This window comes from Micrasema longulum, unplaced genomic scaffold, assembly GCF_059751315.1.
Source record: "Micrasema longulum isolate JH-2025_06_02 unplaced genomic scaffold, ASM5975131v1 h1tg001913l, whole genome shotgun sequence".
NCBI lineage: Eukaryota > Metazoa > Arthropoda > Insecta > Trichoptera > Brachycentridae > Micrasema > Micrasema longulum.
In genome coordinates, this window is record NW_028279087.1 from 18,298 (window position 1) to 43,029 (window position 24,732).

General features: G+C 33.5%; 1 protein-coding gene across 1 annotated transcript in view; it reads left to right on the forward strand.

The window, feature by feature from the left end:
* LOC148273567 (aquaporin AQPAe.a-like) overlaps positions 1 to 19,597 on the forward strand; it is a gene marked incomplete at its 3' end in the record, with an annotated part of 34,443 nt that extends 14,846 nt beyond the window's left edge. Inside the window, exon 3 of the mRNA XM_088238520.1 lies at positions 19,469 to 19,597. Coding sequence (XP_088094646.1) covers positions 19,469 to 19,597 — 129 coding nt within the window. The remainder of the gene's footprint in view (positions 1 to 19,468) is intronic.
* Between the last annotated feature and the right edge of the window lie 5,135 nt (positions 19,598 to 24,732).

Below are 24,732 nucleotides of genomic sequence, written 5' to 3' on the forward strand. Positions count from 1 at the left end.
ATACTTAACCTGTGATAATATGTGAAAAGTATAATTTATTACATAAATAAAACACGAGTGATACTTTAATCCACAAATTTGGAATATCCAGTGACCGGTTTCATCGCTTTCGCGACATCTTCGAGACTGGTATCTTTATTAAAGAGTTAAATGTATTTATACAAAACAGAGGTAAGGATAGATACTTCAAAGTTATATGTAAGTAAATTAAATAAAGTTATTTTTCCTCGAAGATGTCGCGAAAGCGATGAAACCGGTCACTGGATATTCCAAATTTGTGGATAAACTCTTAAAAGACTGGTAAATAATCCCTTTGCGCGCGGTGATGTAACATCGTGTTACCACTAGTAAAAGACGGAATATTCTAAAGTTCAGACATTTGAAAAAAATGGAAAACATGGAGACTACTGTTTAATAACTCCTTTTCCATAATTTATGGGAATAAACATATAATTTAATCCTGTTATAGCAAAATAAATGGAAAATCACAAATACGCCGCTCATGTCACGCGCGTGCGTCCCCCATCATTGTCATTAACCGACTGAAGACTAAATCTGTTTTAGATGACACCCACCGCAAAACAGCGTCTCAGTCTTCCTAGTTATGACTTCTATCTTCGTGCTCTGTCTTGTATAAGGTATCTGTATATATGTGTTGCTGAATTAGCGGACATTCATGCTTCGCGTAGCAAGGTTAAATATTTTTTTGTATTTACATATAGCATAGTGATACAAATTTTACTTTCCAAATCGGGTGTGAAAACGTCCATTTGAAGATTACAAAAAATACGAATTCATCATTTAAAAAAATAACAGAGATATATCAAATCTTGTGTCCTATGTCGACTAGTGTGAAATCACAGCCACACAGGAGTTTAAGTATCACTCGTGTTTTATATAATAAATTACAATGAACTTCCATCAAGAATTTTCACTAACAAACTGAAATGTTTGAGAAGTATAAAATAACCACTTGAATCATGTGATTACGTAATTCAAACATAATTCTGCGATGCAATATATTTATTGTAATTTGAATATATAAATAAGTAATTAGTTGCAAGTAATTTATAATACCCTCAGCGTTTCCAGTTACACTGGCAGGTACTAAATTAAACCCAGTAATTATTTGAAGAAGTAAGAACGAATTCTGAATCATACGGAGGTAAATCAGAAATATAGTGTTAAGTTAATTATCTCTCGATGGGAATGCAAATTACGCATTGTTTTGTATGGAAATTTATCTGAGGAACATGAGAATTGCCCAAGGCACTGCAGAAATGTTGGCCTAAAATAGAACAAGGCACGAGAGAAGACTTCTTGTTGGAATACTGTAAAAGCCATCACTCGCGTTGTTACAATGTGAGACATCACAATACATTTGCGCCGGATAAAAACAGCGTACATGTCATACGATTGGTTTAGTAATAGGTCCATTTACCCTTCAAAGGCCGGTGGAATGGGCAATTATCATGGATTTTTTTTATTAGCTTATAAATTAATCTAAAAAATCACAAGCCGACCGGTACTATTCTTATTAAAATCTGTTAAGAAATAAGGGAGATATAAAGGATTCAATCATAGTAATTTGAATGGTGCCAAAAACAAACAATTCGTGACGTCACTAAGTTTGACGTCATCGAATGCCGAGATAGTTTTTTCGTAAAAATGTACGATTCGAGTAGAGTAAGTGGAATGGGGTGACTTTGATCAGTTTCGAACTTTAAACGTGTGAGCGAGTAAATAATAAAAACTTGATGATCAAAGTCAACCCTTCGGAGCGGGGTCGCTTTGATACATCATGATTTTATGCGTTTGTTTTGAACATTTTATTTTATTTTTTCTTTATTTAGATAAAAAAATATAAGTATATAAACGTATACAACATTACTACTAAAGACATTTTTTAAATAAATTTTATACATATATTTTCATTAACGTTTCACTTTACTTTAATATTTTTTTTTTTAAATATGATTAATAATAAAAATAATGTGACCTCTCTGGGGTTCCGTGCTGAGGACCCTTAACAATGTACCATAGAATTAAGAATAGTCCAGAAGGAGCGTAGAAACATATTTCAATACATCGGACTGTGTCCAATAATTCCCCCACTTAGACACATTTTCGCCGCGCGCATGCGTTAAATCGCCGGGTAATGTTGCTTGATGGGGAAAAAAAAATCATAACACAAATGTAAGGTAAAAAAAAAACAATTTGTTATTTTCTCTAAAATATTATTGTGCACGCTGAAACATTGATTGACAAAACAGATTAGATAAATAAAGGGTCATTTAATAAATGTAAGTAATTGAGTTTATGAACTTTAAACTTAAAATATAAAACAAATATTATTTGACACAAAACGGATATTTTTATATCATGCTAAATGATATTTGATGTTTTAAAGATAGTGTCGTTCCACGGCGTTGTTTAATCCGAGGTCTTATTTTCATTAGTTCTTTTATTAAATGAGAAAAGAGGGGTAAAAAAAATTCTACCCTGGCAACACAAACAAAATTTCCATTTCGTTTCTTCGACAATCTGACAGATGGAAAAATAATTCAATTTTTAAGTCATTCATTTGCTACTTAAACATTCGTTTGTTAATTACGCATGAAATGTGATGCCATCCTGTTTCTTTAAGATCCTAGCAGTATTTCTACATTCTAAAAAGACACAACACGGCATAGTTAAATTCAAATCAGGAGTTGCGTACTGAGTGACGTCGACAAAGAAACTAATGGGGCAAAACGTAAACCTTCTCATTTATGAGTAGTTGAGTCGCTTTCTGTTTGATGTGCGTATGCGGTTTCTGGACTATTCTTAATTCTATGCAATGTACTTTTAAAAAAATATTTTTACATGTGAGAATAAACAAGAAGACTTAATAAACAGAGATTATTAACAAAATGTTCAGACAGTTTTAAACACTACGTATTTATGTATATAATTAATTTATGTACTTCTTTATTATTTATATTACAAAACGCATAATAAAAAAACAAAAACAAAACATAAGCTATACATTTGTGGAGCAGTTGATTCAATATTGGTTTGGGTGATTGATTGCGTCTGTCCTTCATACGCGCGCACAGGAATTTGAGCCATATTATCGAGGTATCAACGCTAAATCAAGGTCGTTTTCGTGTGTTAAAACTTGATATTCAAACGGAATTGTAATAATTATTTCTCTATATTTGTATAAATACATACCTCACTTTTAAAAAAAAAATGAGAATGCATTTTTCCAACTATTATTGTTACAAATTATTAACCTCTAAGTTGTTATTTTTAAAATAAAAAACGGCAATATAATTTTTCAATAAGATTTCGTCTGTCAACAATCATGCAATTTGCCGAAATGATTACAAAACTTTTTAGAAACCTTGAGATTATTTTTGGAAGCCACCAGATATATACCAGGACCTATAACATAGCCACGGATAGTAGCAAGAAGCTCCATTACGTAATCATTGAGATATTTGCTATGACCTGATAAAAACTGCGTAGTCCAGTGATTAATAATAACCCTAGAGATTTATAGGGCTGACGGATTGAAGGGGAAAAAGAAAGGTTACCCTCTCTGAAGGGGAAGATTCTAATCACGATTGCCTAGCATCAAGAAGAACATACCTCGGTACACATATCTACGCACTAAAGTGACATACCTTCGTTATGACGTCATAGAAATAAATTAATTTAATTCATTTTCTTTAGTTGTATTTTACTTCAATTGTACCTGTATGTATTATAAGGAAATGTGTCTGCCATTGTTGAATGGACTGAGTAAGTTCATCAAAGAATTAAGAATAGTCCAGAAACCGCATACGCACATCAAACAGAAGGCGACTCAACTACTCATAAATGAGTAGGTTTACGTTTTGACCCATTAGTTACTTTGTAGACGTCGCTCAGTACGCAACTCCTGATTCGAATTTAACCATGCCGTGTTGTGTCCTTTTAAAGTGTAGAAATATTGCTGGGATCTTAAAGAAACAGGATAGAATCACATTTCATATGTAATTATCAAATGAATGTGTTTGTCACAAATGCATTACTTAAAAATTGAATTATTTTTCTATCTGTCAGATTGTCGAAGAAACCAAATTGAAATTTCGTTAGTCTTGCCAGGGTAGTAAAAATGTTGACCCTAATTTGCTCAAATAATAAGAGAAATAATGAAAATTGAACCTCGTATTAAACAACGCCGTGGTGGACATTTGGCCGACATTATCTTTAAAACATAAAATATTATTCAACATGATATAAAAATATCCGTTTTATGTCAAATAAAATTTGTTTAGTATTGTAAGTTCAAAGTTCATTAATTCAATTACTCTTATTAAATGACCATTTACTTATCTACTCTGTTGTGTCAATCAATGTTTCCGAGTGCACAATAACATTTTAGAAAAATTAACAAATTGTTTATTTTTACCTTACATTTGTGTTATGATTATATTCTTTGCAATCTGGCAATATGACTCGGTGACTTCAAGTATGCGCGCGGCGAAAGTGTGTCTAAGTGGGGGAATTATTGGACACAGTCCGATGCGTTCAAATGTGATTCTACGCTCTTTCTGGACTATTCTTAATTCTATGAAGTCCATAAATAAATAAATTCTCCTGAGTGATCACGAATATACACTACCGACCCTTTATCTTCAAGTTTTCAGGTACCTAGGTACATCGATATATATCGAGGGCTCAAGTACCCGATGGTACACATATCTACGCATTAAAAGTGTCAAAAATGTTAATCCACCGAGCGATTTTCTCTTCAATTACGATTAATAAAAATTTGTAATATTTCTGAGGTGGCCACTTTTTTATTTAAAGCCCATTTAAAATACGGTAGAGAAATAAGCATGTGTTTTCTTTTACCAGACGAGCTTGGTGGTTTTTAGAAAAACTTGATATTTTGAAATTATAAATTAGGTACCGTCAATTTTCTTGCCAGTAGGGCAACACGACTTTGCAAAGACAATACCCTTGACCAGGAAATAAATCAATTGACTTTAGCGTTAGTTAGAAGATATTGCTAGGAAGTTTTATTTTTTATTTTATTTTATTTTATTTAGAAAACATACAGTCATACAAAATCAGTATTAAAAACAACAATTTTTTAACATAAAAAGACCAATTAAGTTTTCATAAATTAAAAAGATATAAACATTAAATGTGACAAAAAATAAAAAATAAATAAGAATTTTAAGTGAAAAAAAGATAATTGTTGACATTTGCGTTTTCCATGGAGGTAATAAATTAAAATAAATAAAAATACCGAATGTACACTCCGAGCCATCCACGCACACACATGAACGCACATATAAAACATATACAAACATATACATTACATGCGGCACATATGCATAGCATAAACCACTCAAGATGTACATTCAGCAACTATCCCAAATAATCGACCCCATGAAGAAATTTTCTGTACAAATGCAACGTGCAGTTAAAAATGTCTACATCAATACTGAGTTCGTTATAATTTCTACAGGTGCGTCTAATGAATGAATTCGAGGTATAATTGTTTTTACAAGTTGGTACATAAAAAAGGGAATTTAATCTAGTATAGCGAAGAGGACAACGGAAACCAATATTTATTGTAGAAAAGTTAAAAAATAAATTAAATCATACGCGTAAAGGGTCAAAATACTAGATAGACACTTGTCCTAGATAGTAAGTAATTCGTATTGTATTAGGATCCTGCCTACTCCGTACTATGCGCGGGTGACAGTAGCTGGTAGCTGCTTAGAGTTACCAGATTACGTACGTAATTGGCCACTTCCGCTGGCGATGCTAGCGCTGCCAACATGGCGGCACACGACATGACACGAAAATTGGCGGGAACTCGCTGTCAGAGTAACAGGTGACAGCTTTGCAAACTTTGCATGCAAACTTACCTGTTGACAAAGGTGCAACAGACAAGACAACACAAAATGAAACCACTATCAGCTTGTTTTTATGCGCCAACATTTGTTTCCTAAAAGTTTTAATAGATCTAGTCAAAGATTGAATAGTTTACTTGAAATCTCATATTGCAAATCCAGACTCGGACAAAGGCACTCATTTTTCATAACTCCTAAACTGTTCAATGAATTTCATAAGTACAATATGACAATGATTAATTATTTTAATTGATTTGGACTATTTTTTTTTTGAAATTATGGATAAAAAAAGCAGATTAAAATAGCTTCATAGGTTTATTGACAAAAATAAAGTGTTTGAATAATATTAGCACTTTAAAAAAATCTATCGTATTCATCCAGTAGACTTTATTTTAACTCATAATGAAATGTGTACCCACACACAGGCAATGCCTTTGTGGGTTTGTTTTGTGTTTATTTTATTTTTTATTTTATTCATAAATTTATTGAAGAAAAATATATACATACATAACAACAGGGAATCTATATAAAACCAATTAATGTCAAATGAAAACAGAGTGTTCTCTATTTATGATAGTCTCCATATAACATGGCACAGCCTGTTCCAAGATGGAGATTTTATATCTTTAGAGCATAAGTAGTCCTATACTAATAAAATAATAACATAAAAAAGAAAAACTAAAACTACTTAATTATAAATGCCAAGCTAATCAAATGTAAGAAATTAAAAATCGATAATATACAAATGTAAAGTATATATATGTGCCAAGAATACAAGTTACTCAAACATAAATAATATAGAATAATATTTAATTAAACAAATATAAAGCAATGAAATACATAAAAATACAAATTTGTAATTGTTACTAATGTACCCATACTTATTGTAAAATGCAAAGAAAAAATTATAATAAATAAAAAAAATTAAAAAATAACTTTGTTTTAAACCAAATTTTTTTTTCACCCACCAGTTTCAAAGCAAACACGCTTCTTCGTCAAAGTTACGTAACTATTGTAACTTAGCGTAACTTACGTAACTAACAATATTTCTTTTAGTCCACTCCTGTCTAGCTTCGAAAATATTCATATCAAATTATCACCCTTTTAGGAAAAAAAAGACTTGATTTATTGGCTCCACGTGAAGTATTTAGTAAACATGAAAAAAATAAAATAGGAAAGAATTCTTTAGTTACGTAAACCTTGACGAAGAAGCTTGTTTGCCTTGAAACCGGTCGGTAAGAAAACAATTGTGCTTAAAAACAAAGTTGTTTTATTTATTTGATTATAATAAATAACTACAAAGTTAGTGTTTAAAATATAAAATTTATAAAAAAAATGTTTGCACTCTGTTTTTGCATACATACCTCGCTTCCCCTACATTCATACATCTTCTCATGCACGCACGACGATTATTTCTACTCTGACAAGTCCATCTTCAAGTATTTGATGGACTCGATCGTGCCATGTCTTTCTCGGTCTTCCTCGTTTTCTGCATCCATCAACATTCGCTTCGTAGATCCTTTTAGCCGTTCTTTCGTTGTCCATTCGCTCTACATGTTCAAACCAACGCAGCACCCCTTTCTTGATTCTGTCGATAATGCATGTCTCAGCCTTACACAGTTCACGGATCTCGACATTTGTGCACCTATCATACATCGCTTTTCCACACATTCGCCAGAGGGATCGTATTTCGACAGCATTCAACCTATTTTCATAATTATTTTTCCAATTCCATACATTAGAGTTGCCACCACAACTCCATTGTTCCGGGCATTCACCCTCCTTTCCATCCCTAGTAAACATACTTCCCGGATACACAAATTCTTCTACCTGATTCAGAATATCTCCGTTCACACTGATCTCACATTTATTTATATATTCATCCCTTTCAAAAACTATCACTTTCGATTTATCAACATTCGTAAACAAATCGCTTTTCTCGCATGCATCGTAGGCTTTTGTTACCAAGAATTGCAGATCTTCTTTGCTGCTAGCAAGAAGCACGGCATCATCAGCATACAGAAGACAGTATCGAATTGAACGATAGTGATAATATTTCTGAATAAGCGACAATAGCCATCCGTCACAGTTATGTAAATTCGTATGAAACTGACGCGATCGGAGCCATTTTAGAGTCAAGATTAAACCATGCCTTGTATGGGCGGTAATGAACTCTGCTAGTAAGATTTATCTATGGAATCTTCCAGACTTCCTGGTGTCTGAGCTAATCCCGAGTCCAGCCTGTCTGACCAATTGTCTGCAATATTCTTAATATAATAATGCAACGAGGAAACTACACCTACGTCTGTAGCCAAGTTAAACTATTACTAAAACATCCCACTCTGCTTACACTTTCTAAGCGAGTATCATATAATATTATGTCGCATAGGTAACTTTGCACCCAGGCTCTAAGGAGACAATGGTGCATAGAAATTACCTTTAATAAATACACAGTTAAAAAACTATGAAGAAGCTGCACTGCATCACAAAATTGAAACTTTGCAATCTAGAAGAACCACCACTGGTACCGTCTTCCTGCACAAAATAGTCAATATTTCAATTGTCAATCATTGAACATAAAGCAATAGTCAATTACTACTTAAATTACTACAATATTTTGAATTTGTCCAAATTTTTGTGGACAATGACTGGATTCAACTCCCTGGGAAGCTGTTTACATTAACATATTACAACAGAGATGAAGAACATTTAAGAGAAGGTAATATAGAAGTCTAGGCATCTACAGGGCTTATGACCTGTCATTGGCTTGTTTAAGTGGCCACTTTACACACTGTGTAACATTCACCATTCTGCCGATATTCGATCATCTATATTCCTTTAATTCTTTAATCTGTTGATGTTTGTGAGGTTAAAAAGCTGAAACCTTTATTTATGCGGGTGAGATTCATCTAAATGAATTATTTCACCTACATACTAGGCAACGCCTGAAAATCTTTTTTGTCAATTTCTATACTTCTTCATGGACCAGGTGGATTTATCAACAATATTTTGAGTTTGTCCAAATTTTCGTAGACAAGGACTGGATTCAACTCCCTGGGAAGCTGTTTAGTTTGCCGGTCTGCTGACCTTCCTCTCCAGTTCCTCACTTCCAACGTTGTCGTATCTGCACTGATGCAGTCCATCCATCGCATTTTGGGCCTTCCTGGTCTTCGTCGTCCTTGTGGGACAGATAGAGTTAGGTGTTTTATGGGATTTTCGTCGTCCATTCTAATTATATGGCCAGCCCACCTCAAGCGCGCCACCTTGATGGAGTTGATTACATCAGGCGCTCCATAAATATGATATGGCTTCCTTTTGGTTATTTTCTCTCACAGGGCCATAGACAATGAGGATTCCTGTTTCGAAAGCTGCAATGGTTCCCTCAATATTATTTGTCATAGCCCAGGTTTCGGAGGAATATGTCAGAATTGGTTTGATCCTGAGGTTAGATCAGACTTTTGTACAGTATTATCTTAATATTTTTTTGTATTAGTTTGAACCGTAATTGTGAATAAAGCGTATAGCAGCAACGGTTGGCAGCCATTATTCTCCTCTTGGTTCCATTTTATTTTTCAAATTTATTTAACTTTTTGTACATAATTTTAATTGTACATTATTTTATTTATTTATTTTATTTTTATTTTATTTATTTGAATAAACCAACACCTATAATTATCTTATATAAATATATATATATATGTAACAAAACAAATAACAAATAAGCCAATTACAGGTTTTCACAAGTAGCATCACAGTAAGTTAAAAAAGATTCTCGAACATAAAATGAATAGTAATTTAATTCAAAAGAAAAGAAAAAATACTACGCAAAATAAAAATGTTTTTAAGATTATTTGCAAATAAATCTATGTTAAATGATTTATGTATTACATTAAAATAATTAAAAATTCGCCATAAATATGAATTTTGCCTATAATTAGATGAAACAAGAGGTATGTGAAAAGGTTACTTCTTAGAACTTTGGAAGGAACATTGATAGAAAGTTTGCATAGTAGTTCAGGACAGTCAATTGAACCAGAGGCAATTTTTAATAGATACATTATATAAGCTATTTCACGACGTTTTTGCAGAGGCAATAATAGGTTATGTTTTTTACATATATGAATATACTGATCGGATCGGACTCAAGTTTCAACCGGAAACACATGAACTTTACGAATATACTTTTTTTAAATATTGAACATTGGCGGGCTTATTGCCAAATAGCGATTTCTTCCAACCAACCAATAAAATAAAAGTTAAATAAAGTCACTGAAATTAAATATTTAGGTGTAATGTTGGATTCGAAACTTACATTTCACCAAAACGCTAAGATGGTAATAAATAAGATTGCAAAAAAAATATCAATTTTGGGAAGGATCAGAAGATTTATTGATAAGGACTCTTGCAAAACTATTTACAAAGCAATTATTGAACCACACGTTAACTACTGTAGTAGCATTTTATTTTTATCAAACAAAGAAAACATAGATAAACTAACTGTATTACAAAATAAAGCCTTTAGAATTATTTTGAAAAAAAAAACAGATACACGAGGGTAAAGTCGATGGTAAATGAAATGAAATTATTAACATATAAACAAAGAATATTTTACAATACAATGATATTTGTTCATAAAATTATAAACTCTAATAAAAAAACAGCATTTTGGAAAAAAAATGATCGGAACCAGCATGAACACGATCACAATACTAGAGAAAAGAACAAAATTAGACTTCCATTTAGGAAAAGGGCAAAGTCACAAAATTCAATTTTATTTAAAGCAATTAAAAAGTATTACGAAATGGAAAAAAATATTTATGAAGAAAAAAACATATCAAAATTTAAAATAATGGTCAAGACATATGTGATAAACAATTTATAAATTAAATATATTTGCAATGTTATTATTAGAACACACATAACAATATGTATGATATGTGTGCCCTACTTTAAGATTTAAATAAATAATTCAAGTTAAAACATATTCAATAAAAAATAAAGATTTAAAAAAACCAAAGATACATCAAAATAGAAATAAATATAGTTGTATATAAATTACCCTCAATCAATTCTATTACTCAAGGGGAAAAATGAAAAAAGAGGAAAGAGGAAAGGAGGAGAGATTAAGGAAGAGAAAAGAGATGTTTCTTCAGACGTGATTTAAACAGAGATACTGTAGTAACATCTTTGATGGTGGATAGGAGATGATTCCACAGTCGAGCGGCATGGACACTATATGTGTTAGAATAAAGAGGAATTGCGGATGGGTATTAAGAGAGTGGCCTTAAGAATTAGAACGAAGAGGTAAACCATGAACTGTTGGGCGTTGAAATTTTTCACGCAGGTATATAGGAGCGTTAGGACTATGAAGTACATTGAACAAAAGTAAGAGGGAGAAATAGTCTCTCCGCTGTCTCAAGGCAGTGCCCCATGCACCATTAGGTACGGAAAGGGAATGGTGATGAAAATATACTTGGAATTTATATTTACATCAGCGTGAACGGAGATATTCTGAATCAGGTAGAAGAATTTGTGTACCTGGGAAGTATGTTTACTAGGGACGGAAAGGCCGAGAAAGATATTGAAAGGAGGGTGAGTGCCGGGAACAGGGTGAACGGTGCACTAAAATCTACTTTGGCAAACAAATGTTTATCGCAGGAGGCTAAACTAGCAGTTCACATCGGAGTTCTAGTTCCAACTCTAATGTATGGGAGCGAAGTATGGAATTGGAAACATAATGATGAAAGTAGGTTGAATGCTGTCGAAATGCGATCCCTCATGCGAATGTGTGGTGAAACGATGTATGATAGGTGCACAAATGTCGAGATCCGTGAAGTGTGTAAGGCTGAGACATGCATTATTGACAGAATCAAGAAAAGGGTGCTGCGTTGGTTTGGACATGTAGAGCGAATGGACAGCGAAAGAACGGCTAAAAGGATCTACGATGCAAATGTTGATGGATGCAGAAAACGAGGAAGACCGAGAAAGACATGGCACGATCAAGTCCATCAAATACTTGAAGATGGACATGTCAAAAGTAGGAATAATCGGCGTGCGTGCATAAGAAGATGTATGAATGTAGAGGAAGCGAGGTCTGTATGCCAAGATAGAGTGTTATGGCGTTCTATCCTCTCTGCCTACCCTTACGGAGAAACGGCGTGATGGTTTGTTGTTGTTGTTGTTGTTGGTTACGTTGATTATGGTTACAATCACATGACCTATTTCCGATGATTTATATGAGTCACTAAAAGCGTTTTAGAAACTCTTATCACAAAAAGTAAGGTACCAACAGACGATACGTACTTCTATGTAGGCATTTTTTCCTTATTTACAACATAGCTCTAGTCGTTACAGGAACAAAATGTGATAATTGGACTAGCAAATAAGTATGCTTCATTTTAATCTCGTGACAAAAATTATGATAAAAATCGGGGTTTTATCGGAGCTTCATACGTACAGGGTGTCCCAGAAGTCAACGTCAAGCCGGAAACGGATAATGCTAGTTATGAATTAATAATTACCTAAGACAGCGTCAGCATAGATTGTTTCATATTCTGATATACAGGACTAACCTGCCGATGGTTATGCCTGTTGGAAAAGCTACCGCTGTGCTGAACAGAACAACGTCGCTCTGAATATTGATCTGTTCCATGTATCCGAAGGGGTTTTCCGGAGCAGGATTCTTCTACTACTTTGACATGAATCTCTTTCATGTATTTTTTTCTTTTTTATAATATGTACGTATCAAATGTATGTTTGTAACATATACATGTTATATTTAAATAAATTAATTTAATTGAATTGAATCGAATGAAAAAAATAACAAAAATCCTTTGTTTTGAATTTTTTAAATTATGGGCATAATATGTCAATCGAAGCTAAACTGGCAGTGCACAGCGGAGGTTTAGTCCCAACACTTGTGTATGTAAGTGAAACGTGGAACTGGTAGAGGAAGGATGAAAGCCGAGTGAACGATCTCTTCTTCTCGAATGAGTGGGAAATCAATGTATGACAGGGTTACGAATGATGAAATCAGGCGAGAGTGTAAATCTGAGTCAAGTATAATTGATATGATTAAGAAAGGGTCTCTGAGATGGTTCGGTCACGCAGAACGAACGGACGACGAAAGAATGGTAAAACAAGTATATATGGCGAAAATTAACGGTAGCGTAAGACGTGGCATGATCAGATAAACCAAAATCTTAAGTCTGTTCATGTCAAAAGCAGACAGAACCGAAGGGCATGTATGACAAGATGTATGAATGTGGAAGAAGCTAGGAATGTATGCCAGGATATGTGGCGGTTCATTCTCTCTGCCTACCTCTACGGAGAAATGGCGTAATGGTAGAATTAGTTTAAAAAATTGAGAAAATCAATACCCTGTGTCTTTAACTCCCGTTACTACAATTTTTTTTTCCATTTTATTTTTATTATGTAATCCTGAATAATTTTTTTTATAAATTGTTGCCTAAAGTTTAAAGCTAACTGCTCCAACTTGGAAGAAAATATTACTTTTTGCCCGACCAAGTATTCAAAATAAATACTACGCCCAATTTTAACTGACTACTGAAAATAAAATGTACTACGCTAATTTGGCAAGTAGCTGTGAAAGTTTGCGCATTTATTAAGGATTTCAAAATAGTACGAGACTTGCTAAATTGTTTCTTAAATTAGGTGTGGACATTTTTTTTAAAAATGAAAACTAGTATCGAATTTTTTTTCAGAGAGACTATGAGTAATTTTACGAAGTGTGAGAGAGACAGATAGTGACGCCATTTTTACTTATGTGTGAGACAATTCGACACTGAAAATTCAAGTAACTTTAAAAGTTGGCGCATTTTGCTTTCAGTTTAGGGTTAGCTCCCTCCCTTTTCTTTGAAGACGACTTTTTTGCTCGGATTTGTATGGAGTGTCATCTCTATATATTATATATCAATGTGTGTCTTTGCAATTAGACTAATTATTTTTTTAATTTTTTCTTTTTGCAAGTGGAATGAATGGTTTGGAGTGACTTTACACTAGTTACGACAATTTTTTGCGTGGTGTCACATCTTAACGCGATAAAGGTCCGGTGGAGAATGAATGGAATAAAAGCAATTACCCAAGAATTGAAATGCCATTTTCTTCGGTTATAACGTGTCTTATTTGTTTACGTCATTGTTTGGCGTATGATCATGAAAGTAAATATATATTTCAAACGATGTTTGCAAGATAAAGCCTTGAATACAATTTTACGGTTGCTGTAGAATACCTATAAAGAAACTTTACGACCGGATAACTGTTTAATCAAGTCTAAATCTGACGGTAATCATAATTACTTCTTATTTATTTCTTGCATATTCACACACATGCATACCATATGATAAAAAATAAACGGGAATTTCTAGTTAATAACTCTTAAAAATACACATTGACAGCACTGTTTTTGATAGTCTGTCAAATTTTGACGGCGATCGGATGCTTAGTATTCTGTCAGGGTCTGTTTGAGTGAGTCGAAAAATTGCTGTGCGACGATTTTTACAATGAATAAAAAATTGGCACAACGAGCGTGCCTCAAATTTTAGTTTAATTTATTAGACCAACCTCACCAGCAGAAATAAAGGTTTCAGCTCTTTAACTTCACAAACATCAACAGATGAAAGAATTGAAGGAATATAGATGTTCAAATATGGGCAGAATGGTGAATGTTACACAGTGTGTAAAGTGGCCGCTTAAACCATCCGATGACAGGTCATAATAATAATAATGTTTGGATAATTTATATAGCGCCATTTTTGTGAAAATCACCTCAAGGGCGCTGTACAATAAATAAATATCCCAACACGTCTTGCAGCTACAGAGCGCATGGACGGTTGGGATTCTAGTTCCTCGTCTCCAATTATGATATATTACAATTATGATATATATGAGCTAGATAACAGAACGTCTTGCAGCTACAGAGCGCATGGACAATAAGAAATCTAGCCCCTATTTACATTTTAATTTATTTTATTTTTATTTTACAATGAAGTTTAGAGTTTAAGTGATATTTTAAAAACGAAATAAAAAGCAAATTTATAAAATTGTCTTGCAGCTACTGAGCGCATGGACGGTTGAAATTCTAGACCCCATTTACTAAATTTAGATATTTGATAGTTGAAAACATTTACATAATATGATAGCTAACATCACAAAAAGTCTTGCAGCTTCAAAACGCATCGGCAAATGGAATTTCAACAACATAAGAATGATTTTAAAAAGTTAATAATAAAAAATAATTTTAAGAAACGCAATAATAATACATTGAGCAAAGAACTAGTAAGTATGGTAATTAAGTGAACATGTAACAGCACAAAAAGTAAAATATAAAAAAGTAAACAAAGATAGTATTCCTTTATTATTAAGGTTAACAAGACAATAGACGATACCCAAACTCAAACTCGTCCCTATTTTATTTTCGTATGCAGTAAACAGGATCTCTTGTCTTTTTCCTTGTGCCTAGACTTGACTCCTAGTGCCTGCCTAGACTTCTATATCCCCTTCTTTAAAATGCTCTTCATCTCTTTTGTAAAATGTAAATATGACTGCTTTGATTAAAAACTATTCGAGTTCGTAATAAAATTGAAAGAAAACATATCTTTATCGTCTCAGTGATTTAATACATTGATAAAATTATTACTAACAGAGCGATTTATAATGCACTTAGAAAGATAATGTAATCTGTTAAGACTTTAGCAGAAGCTTTAACCCATCTTCGATTTTTTTATTAATTTATACTAACAATCACACAATAATTCGGACCACTTCAGAATACATGCATAGGATACAAATTTGGTAAAAACATGACCCCTGTGCCTCGATTATGAACGCTATCTTCATCTGTATATATCGAGACGGTATATTTAACTTCTGTACTATCTGTATCTTACCTCGGTATGTTCTACCTACTTGTCATATCGACATCATATGATCAAAACAAGCCAATGGAATGACCGCAACCAATCAGTCCGCGTTCCTTACGTCATTAACATTTAAAATAGTTCTCTTTTTTTTTTTTAATAGGCTTATGTAATAAAAAGTGATCACTTCAAAGCGATTATAAACTCTAATAAACCCCAATTCAAGCAAAAAATGCTCGCTTGAACATGAATTTTGTATGACTTTTGGAAATCACCTAGACGGTACGTTTTACCCGACTACAGCCTTAACGATCGTCTGTATGTATCTACCGATCTGTACCGATCGACTACAAAGCCGGCTCCTATAACGTCTCGATACATACACTAGGAAAGATAGTAAAACAGATGGAAAAAATATAATAACTAAATTATTTTTTTAGAGTGGTAACTTTATGACGCATATAATCTGTGTCTGACGCCTAGATGCTCTTATTTGTGAATAGGAGAGAACCTAGCGACATTATTTCCACATCTAGGCGTTCGTTATATTAAAGTGACAGTTATGTCGGAATTTAATTCGACTTCAAAACTCACTTATTTCTCTCTCATATTTAAAAAAATGTTTTTTAGAAAAAAAGTGCCAACCTCAAAACGATTAAATTTTTTAATAAATCATAATTAAAGGAAAAATTGCTCGGTGGAATAATTTTTTTGAGATTTTTAATGCGTAGATAAACTTAAGATATCGAGGGGTTCTAGACTCGTCGGTATAAAATGATGTACTTACATCAAAACTTGATGATAGGGGTATCGATACTATACCTTTGTAGTCGGTCGGGAGACATTTATCTTCAACTATGACGTCATACTGAAGCTATGTCATTTTAGAACGTTGATATGTGTACCGCGACGTACGCTTCCCCTTGATTCATATCGATGTACCTACTTAAAACATGAAGGGGGGGGGTCGGTAGTATTTCTTTATAATCGCTAGAGGGAATTTATCTTCTATATATATATATAACTATACCGTCAAGGTGAAGGTATGACGTCTTTATCTTCACATCATAATTGAGGCCCTGGAGCTCAATCACAGATGGCTATCGACATGCTAAAAAACGTGCTAAGTATTTGAGCGATCACCACGAACAATCATGAACACGCTGAAGTTAAAGCGGTCGCGTTGCAAAACGAAATTCAACTTCGGTCAGTTCAAGAGGATTGGTTGAATCTCGCACACGCCTTCTTTCAATTTTTCTCGAGTGCCGTATTGCATTTAGCCGGCGGTCGGCAAGCCAAATGTTAAGAAAAGCAGTCGCCATAGTAATTGTTTGCGTTAAAAACGCCATAGATAAGTTCCGTATCCGTAGTCCGTGGTCAAACGTCAAATCAAAAAAGTCAACACGCGTGTAATCTCGTGCCGGTTTATTACGGTTATTTCGTTTTTAAGTTACAAACAATTACTATGGCGACTGCTTTTCTTAACATTTGGCTTGCCGACCGCCGGCTAAATGCAATACGGCACTCGAGAAAAATTGAAAGAAGGCGTGTGCGAGATTCAACCAATCCTCTTGAACTGACCGAAGTTGAATTTCGTTTTGCAACGCGACCGCGATAACTTCAGCGTGTTCATGATTGTTCGTGGTGATCGCTCAAATACTTAGCACGTTTTTTAGCATGTCGATAGCCATCTGTGATTGAGCTCCTGGGGTGCTATTTTGAACCACTATCGTGGCAAGAGAAAATAGTTTTTCTAGTAATCACAGGTGTGTGAGGAACTTCAGCCCTACGAGAAATTGGATACAAAAATGTTTTTTTTTTGCGCGCGGTAAAAATTGGAGCATTAAATTGTACCTACGGCAAAGTTTTCTAAAAAAATACGAATAAAATAATAAGATATTTTCATTAAAACGTACTACTTTGAACGACGTCACTGGTTTATATGAATCAACCAATTATGAGGGAGTCACGAAAGATTTCCGGTTTGCTTGCCGTCAATGGACCAATAGGCAAAACTGATCGAGAATAAGCGGAAGAGAACCTCTGACGTGACGTCGATTTATTTCAGAAATTCAGGCCATTTTTGGCCGAGTTTGATAGTCTATCAACAAATTTATATATATTTTTTTAAACACAACTTCCTTATTCGAACAATACAAATATCCCATGTTTCATTTGTATATTTTATTTTATTCAGAAAACATACAGTCATACATAATAAGTATTAAAAACAACAATTTTTTAACATTAAAAGACCAATTAAGTTTTCATAAATTATGCAAAAGATATAAACATTAAATGTGACAAAAAATAAAAATAAATAAGAATTTCAAGTGAGAAAATAATAATTGTTAACATTTGCATTTTCCATGGAGGTAATAAATTAAAATAAATAAAAATACCGAATGCACACTCCGAGCCATCCACGAATACACACATGAATGCACATATAAAACATACACAATTATATACATTACATGCGGCACATATACATAGCATAAACCACTCAAGATGCACATTCAGCAAATATCCCAAATAATCTACTCCATCAAGAAATTTTACTATTTAAATTTATTTCAACAAAGAGGGAAAACATATTTTAGGCATTTACAGGGCTTATGACCTGCCATTGGCTGGTTTAAGTGGCCACTTTTCACACTGTGCAACATTTACCATTCTTCCCCTGTTTGAACATCCACATTTCCTCAACTCTTCCTTCTGTTGACTTTTGTGAAGTAAGAGCTGAAACCTTTATCACGTGGGTGAGATTCATCCGGCTGAACCAAATCACCTACTAGGCAGCGCCTGAAATAAATTTTTATACTTCTTCTTTTACCAGGTAGTAATTGAACAATGTTTGAGTATGTCCAAATGCTTGCAGACTGGCTGGATTTCCTCCCTAGGGAGTTTTTCATATGACAGATGACAGATTATAAGCCCTGTAAATGCCTATACTTCCATATTCCCTTCTCAAAAATGTTTTTCCTCTCTGTTGAAATAAATTTAAATATGAACAACTCCCTAGGGAGGAAATCAAGACAGTCTGCAAGCATTTGGACATACTCAAACATTAAATGCCGCAGCGAGACTTATTTTTTGAATCTCTAAATTCAGTCGTATCACTCCACTACTTCGGGAATTGCACTGGCTACGTTTTCCACAGAGGGTGGCATACAAACTCTGTTGGCTTATGTATAAGTCACTGCACAACTCTGCTCCAGAATATCTAAGGGAACTCTGCATTCCAGATGAACTTGTTGACAGACGTCTTACGCTTAGATCAGCTATATCTACGTCGAAAGGAAAAGTTATTATACCTCTACGCAAACAGCGCACTAAATTCGGCGAACGTGCATTTGCGGTCGCAGGCCCTACGGCATGGAATGCTCTCCCAGCAGAAACTGTGAGAGTGAAGTGATGTTTCGAAAGAAACTTAAAACCCACTTGTTCTCTAAATCTTTTGAATAAATTCTTAGCATGTGGTGGAAAAGTAGTAAAAAAAGTTAAAAGTTAAAATTAAATTTGTATCTTAATATAATCACTTTGTAAAACGCCCTTGAGGTATTATATTACGAAAATGGCGCAATATATGTTATCCATAATTATTATTAAGGAAATTTTCTGTATAAATGCAACGTGCAGTTAAAAATGACTACATCAATACTGAGTCCATTATAATTATGTTTGCAGGTATATTGGGTTGGACCTATCCTGGGAGGTATCGCCGCAGCCCTAATTTACACACAAGCCTTCGCCGCCCCCGAGCCCCCGGTATCCACCCACCAAAAATACTCTACCGTCATGCTTGATGAGAAAGAGGTAATTTTTTCATATATTATATGATTTTTTTTAAATACACAATTAATTCAAAATAGAAACCTGTTATAAGGAGGACTGGTATTTACCAGTCAGGAACATTTGTTCCAAATTTAATTTTACGTATTTCACATGTCATTCAAATATTTTTTCATTTCTTCTGTGCTAATTTGCTTCAGCCATATTTGGATTTTTTTTTATATCTGTTAGCTTAATTTTGTAAAGAAGCATTGTAACAATTTGTTAGAAAAATAATCCCTGCAGCTTTGACCGAATGTTGTATTAAAGGCAGGAATATCGACAACAATATTAACACATTACAAAAGAGATGAAGAACATTTTAGAGAAGGTAATTTAGAAGTCTAGGCATCTAGGGCTTATGACCTGTCATTGGCTAGTTTAAGTGGCCAATTTACACACTGTGTAACATTCACCATTCAACCCAAATTCGAACATCCATATTTCTTCAGTTCTTTATTTATTTAAATCTTAAAGTAGGGCACACATATCATACATATCTAATAATAACATTGCAAATATATTTAATTTATAAATTGTTTATCACATATGTCTTGACCATTTTTTTTAATTTTGATATGTTTTTTTCTTCATAAATATTTTTTTCCATTTCGTAATACTTTTAAATTTCTTTAAATAAAATTGAATTTTGTGACTTTGCCTTTTTCCTTTAATCTGTTAATGTTTGTGAAGTTAAAGAGCTGAAACCTTTATTTATGCGGGTGAGATTCATCTTATTGAATTATTTCATATACATCCTAGGCAACTCAATTAGATGAACCTCACCCGCATAAATAAAGGTTTCAGCTCTTTAACTTCACAAACACAAACAGATGAAAAATTGAAGTATTATGGATGTTCAAATATGGGCAGAATGGTGAATGTTACACAGTGTGTAATGTGGCCTCCTAAACTAGCCAATGGCAGGTCATAAGCCCCGTAGATGCCTAGACTTCTATATTACCTTCTGTAAAATGTTCTTTATCTCTGTTGTCATATGTTAATATAAACAGCTCCCCAGGGAGTTGAATCCAGTCCTTGTCTACAGAAGTTTGTACAAACTCAAAATATTGTTGACAGCGATAGTATTCCTTGCTCTTGTTAAATATCGAGGCTTTACTGACAGAATGCGTTAAGTCATTAAAATAAGTTCCGAGATAATCACATTAAAGCTTTTTAATTCTTTCAACGCACTATTTCTCTAACAATTTTCTTTTATTTTAATTTTTTTTAAAGCTTTGAAAGAGTAATCTTTACTATTGGCATAGCATAAAAGGAAATGGACCCAGATTGGGCTAATTTTTTTTTGCCGAACAACAAATATAAACAAATTATTTAAATAGAACTTAGCATTATAAAATTTTTTTATTACTATACCAAAGTTCTAAGTCAATTCTCTGAGATTAAATTTAAGTTTGAATATTTAGCCTCAAAGTATCACTAAGCATAGATATCGAGCAGTTTTGTTTTATCAAAAGTGTTATATAAAGTGGTGATTTAGTAGTTAATTGCGTTTTAATCTCACGTGCATTATAAAAAGGCGCAGGGGGAAAATAAAAAAAAAATCTGTAGTAAATATTTTAATGTTATCCTCTATAATTCTTTTGATCTAACAAATAGATCTACTAACTTGATTAAATAATCTTGACTTAGAGCTTAAATCTAATAATAAAAAGGATTTATTTTATTATACTCTATTTTAATATTAATTTTACCTAGCTAGCTATATGCCAGGTTGGCTCTTTAGTCCAACTTTTGTCGGATGCGCCATATAACTCAAACTTTTTTTACCGGGGTTGTAAAATAAAGATAGGAATAGGAACTGCTTCGCTTATGAGAGGAAAATGAATACCTCAATCGCGAAATTCAATTAATTAATTTACGTCATGGCGCCTATTTTAAAATAATGGCCACAAAAAAGCAATGCGCCACCTGGGATCGTTCAATGCACCACGTTTGGCGCATGCGCCACGGTTTGGCCACCACTGGCCTACTACTACTACTACTACTAATATCACGCCATTTCCCCGTAGGGGTAGGCAGAGAGAATGGACCGCCACACACGTCTATCCTGGCATACAATCCTAGCCTCTTCCACATTCATACATCTTGTCATACATGCCCTTCGGTTCTGTCTGCTTTTGACATGACCAGACTTAAGATTTTGGTTTATCTGATCATGCCACGTCTTCCTTGGTCGTCCTCGTCTAACGTTGCCGTTCATTTTTGCCATATATACTTGTTTTACCATTCTCTCGTCGTCCATTCGTTCTACGTGACCAAACCATCTCAGAGACCCTTTCTTAATCTTATCAATTATACTTGTCTCAGATTTACACTCTCGCCTGATTTCATCATTCGTAACCCTGTCATACATTTATTTCCCACACATTCGTCTAAGAGATCGCATTTCAACCGCGTTCACTCGGCTTTCATCCTTCCTCTGCCAGTTCCATGTTTCACTTCCATACATAAGTGTTGGGACTAAAACTCCGTTGTGCACTGCCAGTTTAGCTTCGATTGACATATTTTTTTAGAAATTACTGTGCTCAGTGCTCCGTTCATTTTGTTGCCCGCATTCACTCTTCTTTCAACATCTTTTTCTACTCTTCCATCTCTTGAAAACATGCTTCCCCGATACACAAATTCTTCTACTTGCTCGAGACATTCGTTGTTTACATTTATTATGCAGTCAGTAACCTCACTATCCCTTTCAAATACCATCACTTTTGACTTACTTTCGTTCATCGCCAATTCGCTCTCCAGGCATACATTATACATTCTAGAGACTATTTGCCACCGGCCTAGAGATTTAAATATTCAAAATGGCTGTGCCCTACAAATATTAAGAATATTTTTCGAATTCGTGTTTCTTTTAAAGCTTATTTAAATAAAATCTTAAATTTTAAGTTCAGAGAAAATAACATTTCTAACATAAAGACTCTTTGGCAGTAGTTTTTGTTATTTTTATTAAAAACACCAAACCGGAGTTTTCTATCTTTCTGTTTGTTTATGGGTGTTTTTTTTGGCGTGATAGAACTTTTAAATAGTAATACTTTTGTAAACTCATTAGTTTGATGATACTTTTTTATTACATATTATGCTTTATAACGATTCTCAAATTAGTAATAGAACGCCTTACACTCATAATTAAAATAGAAAGTAGTGTTTTAAAAAAAATATCTTTACTAACATTTGTTAATAGACTATCAAACTAAGCCAAAAATGGAATATTTCATTTTTGTGTATCTTTATGGTTTTAACATATTACAACAGAGATGAAGAACATTTAAAAGAAGGTAATATAGAAGTCTAGGCATCTACAGGTCTTATGACCTGTCAAAGGCTGGTTTGAGTAACCACTTTACACACTGTGTAACATTCACCATTCTGCCCATATTTGAACATCTTTATTCCTTCAATTCTTTTATCTGTTGATGTTTGTGAAGTTAAAGAGCTGAAACCTTTATTTATTCGGGTGAGATTCATCTAATTGAATTATTTCACCTGCATACTAGGCAACGCCTGAAAATGTTATTTTTTCAATTTCTATACTTCTTCATGGACCAGGTGGATTCAACAACAATATTTTGAGTTTGTCCAAACTTCTATAGACAAGGACTGGATTTAACTCCTGGGGAGCTGTTTATATTAACATATTATAACAGATATGAAGAACATTTAAGAGAAGAGTCCCCAAGGAGTATAGTTGGACAAACTCAAAATATTGCTCTGTGTTTTTTTTAAATTTGTAACTACCTCAAATAATTCAAACTTGACCGCTAGATGGTGTATCACTGCTGTCTTCACTACTAACTGTCAATCATTACTCCGCGTTCCGAGTGTAATTGAAATAGTTTCTATTTGATAAAAAGTAGCCACCTCAAAACGATTTACAGTAAAAATAATTAGAAATTAAATAAAAAAATAAGGCAGCGTGTCTGCCTACCATGCAAGAGATCTCGGGTTCGATTCCCGACGCGGTCGATAAGAAATATTTTATGGGGAATTATTCACCGGGCGAATAAATTCTAAGTGTCCGAAATTAAATAATAAATTGGGCGAAAAAAATACTGAGTAGGCGAAAAAAATAAAGGTTAGGTTAGGTTAGGTTTTTTTAATATTTGTTTTCGCCCTCAGTCTTTCGCCCACATGGTATTTCAGAACGCCATAATCAGTATTTTTAACACCCTTAATTTAAATTCATATTCGATCATTTAAATACTACCATATTTAATTAAAGGGTTGTTTTCACACTAGAATATTTGAACGTAGTTATACAGAAAGCAGCCAGCCATAGAAAAGTAAAACTGAGATAATAGTACCTTTGTGAAAAGAGTGAATAAACAAATATCAACAACAGTTGGAATGTTTTTGATAAACAAGGAAAATATTCGTTTTTTTTTTTTAGATTATAAACAAGAATTTAATTATGTATTTGACCAGTTTTGATGATTTTTAAATTCGTTAAGATTTTCTAGTGCTGTGGGTGTTTTCTGCAAATTGAGAAATACAATTTTTGTGATGGACACCATTTTCAGAAGGTGATTAAAACAATTTTATGTATGAAAGCGGTCTGGCTGTTTTTAGCAGAACATAGAATCGACCTTACTGCACCCGATAACATCAATATCTCATTTTTTCAAAATTGTGGACTGGCTGCTTTCTGCATAACTACGTTCATTTAATAGTCCCTGGACTGGTACCTGAAGCGTAGTAAGACTGATCATCTCACCTTCATGAAACAAAAATGATCAAGATACGCTGCGATTGGTGCACCAATGCAGTGTAAGAAATAAAAAAATCATGATTTTTGACACTTCCCATGCTGACAATATTACAAAACAAAGCTTTAAGAATCATTTTGAAAAAAAACCGACCCGCAAGAGTAAATTTGATGTTAAAAGAATTAAATGTACTGGCATATAAGCAAATACTTTTCAATACGATGGTGTTTTTGAATATTTTATTTTTTTAAACATAGAATTTTTGATTTTTTTATAATCAAAACCAGCATGAACATGATTACAATACCAAAAAAAAAGGTAAAAATCAGAATCCTATTTAGAAGAAAGGCGAAATTGCAAGATTCTTTTTTATATAAGACAGTAAAAAAATAT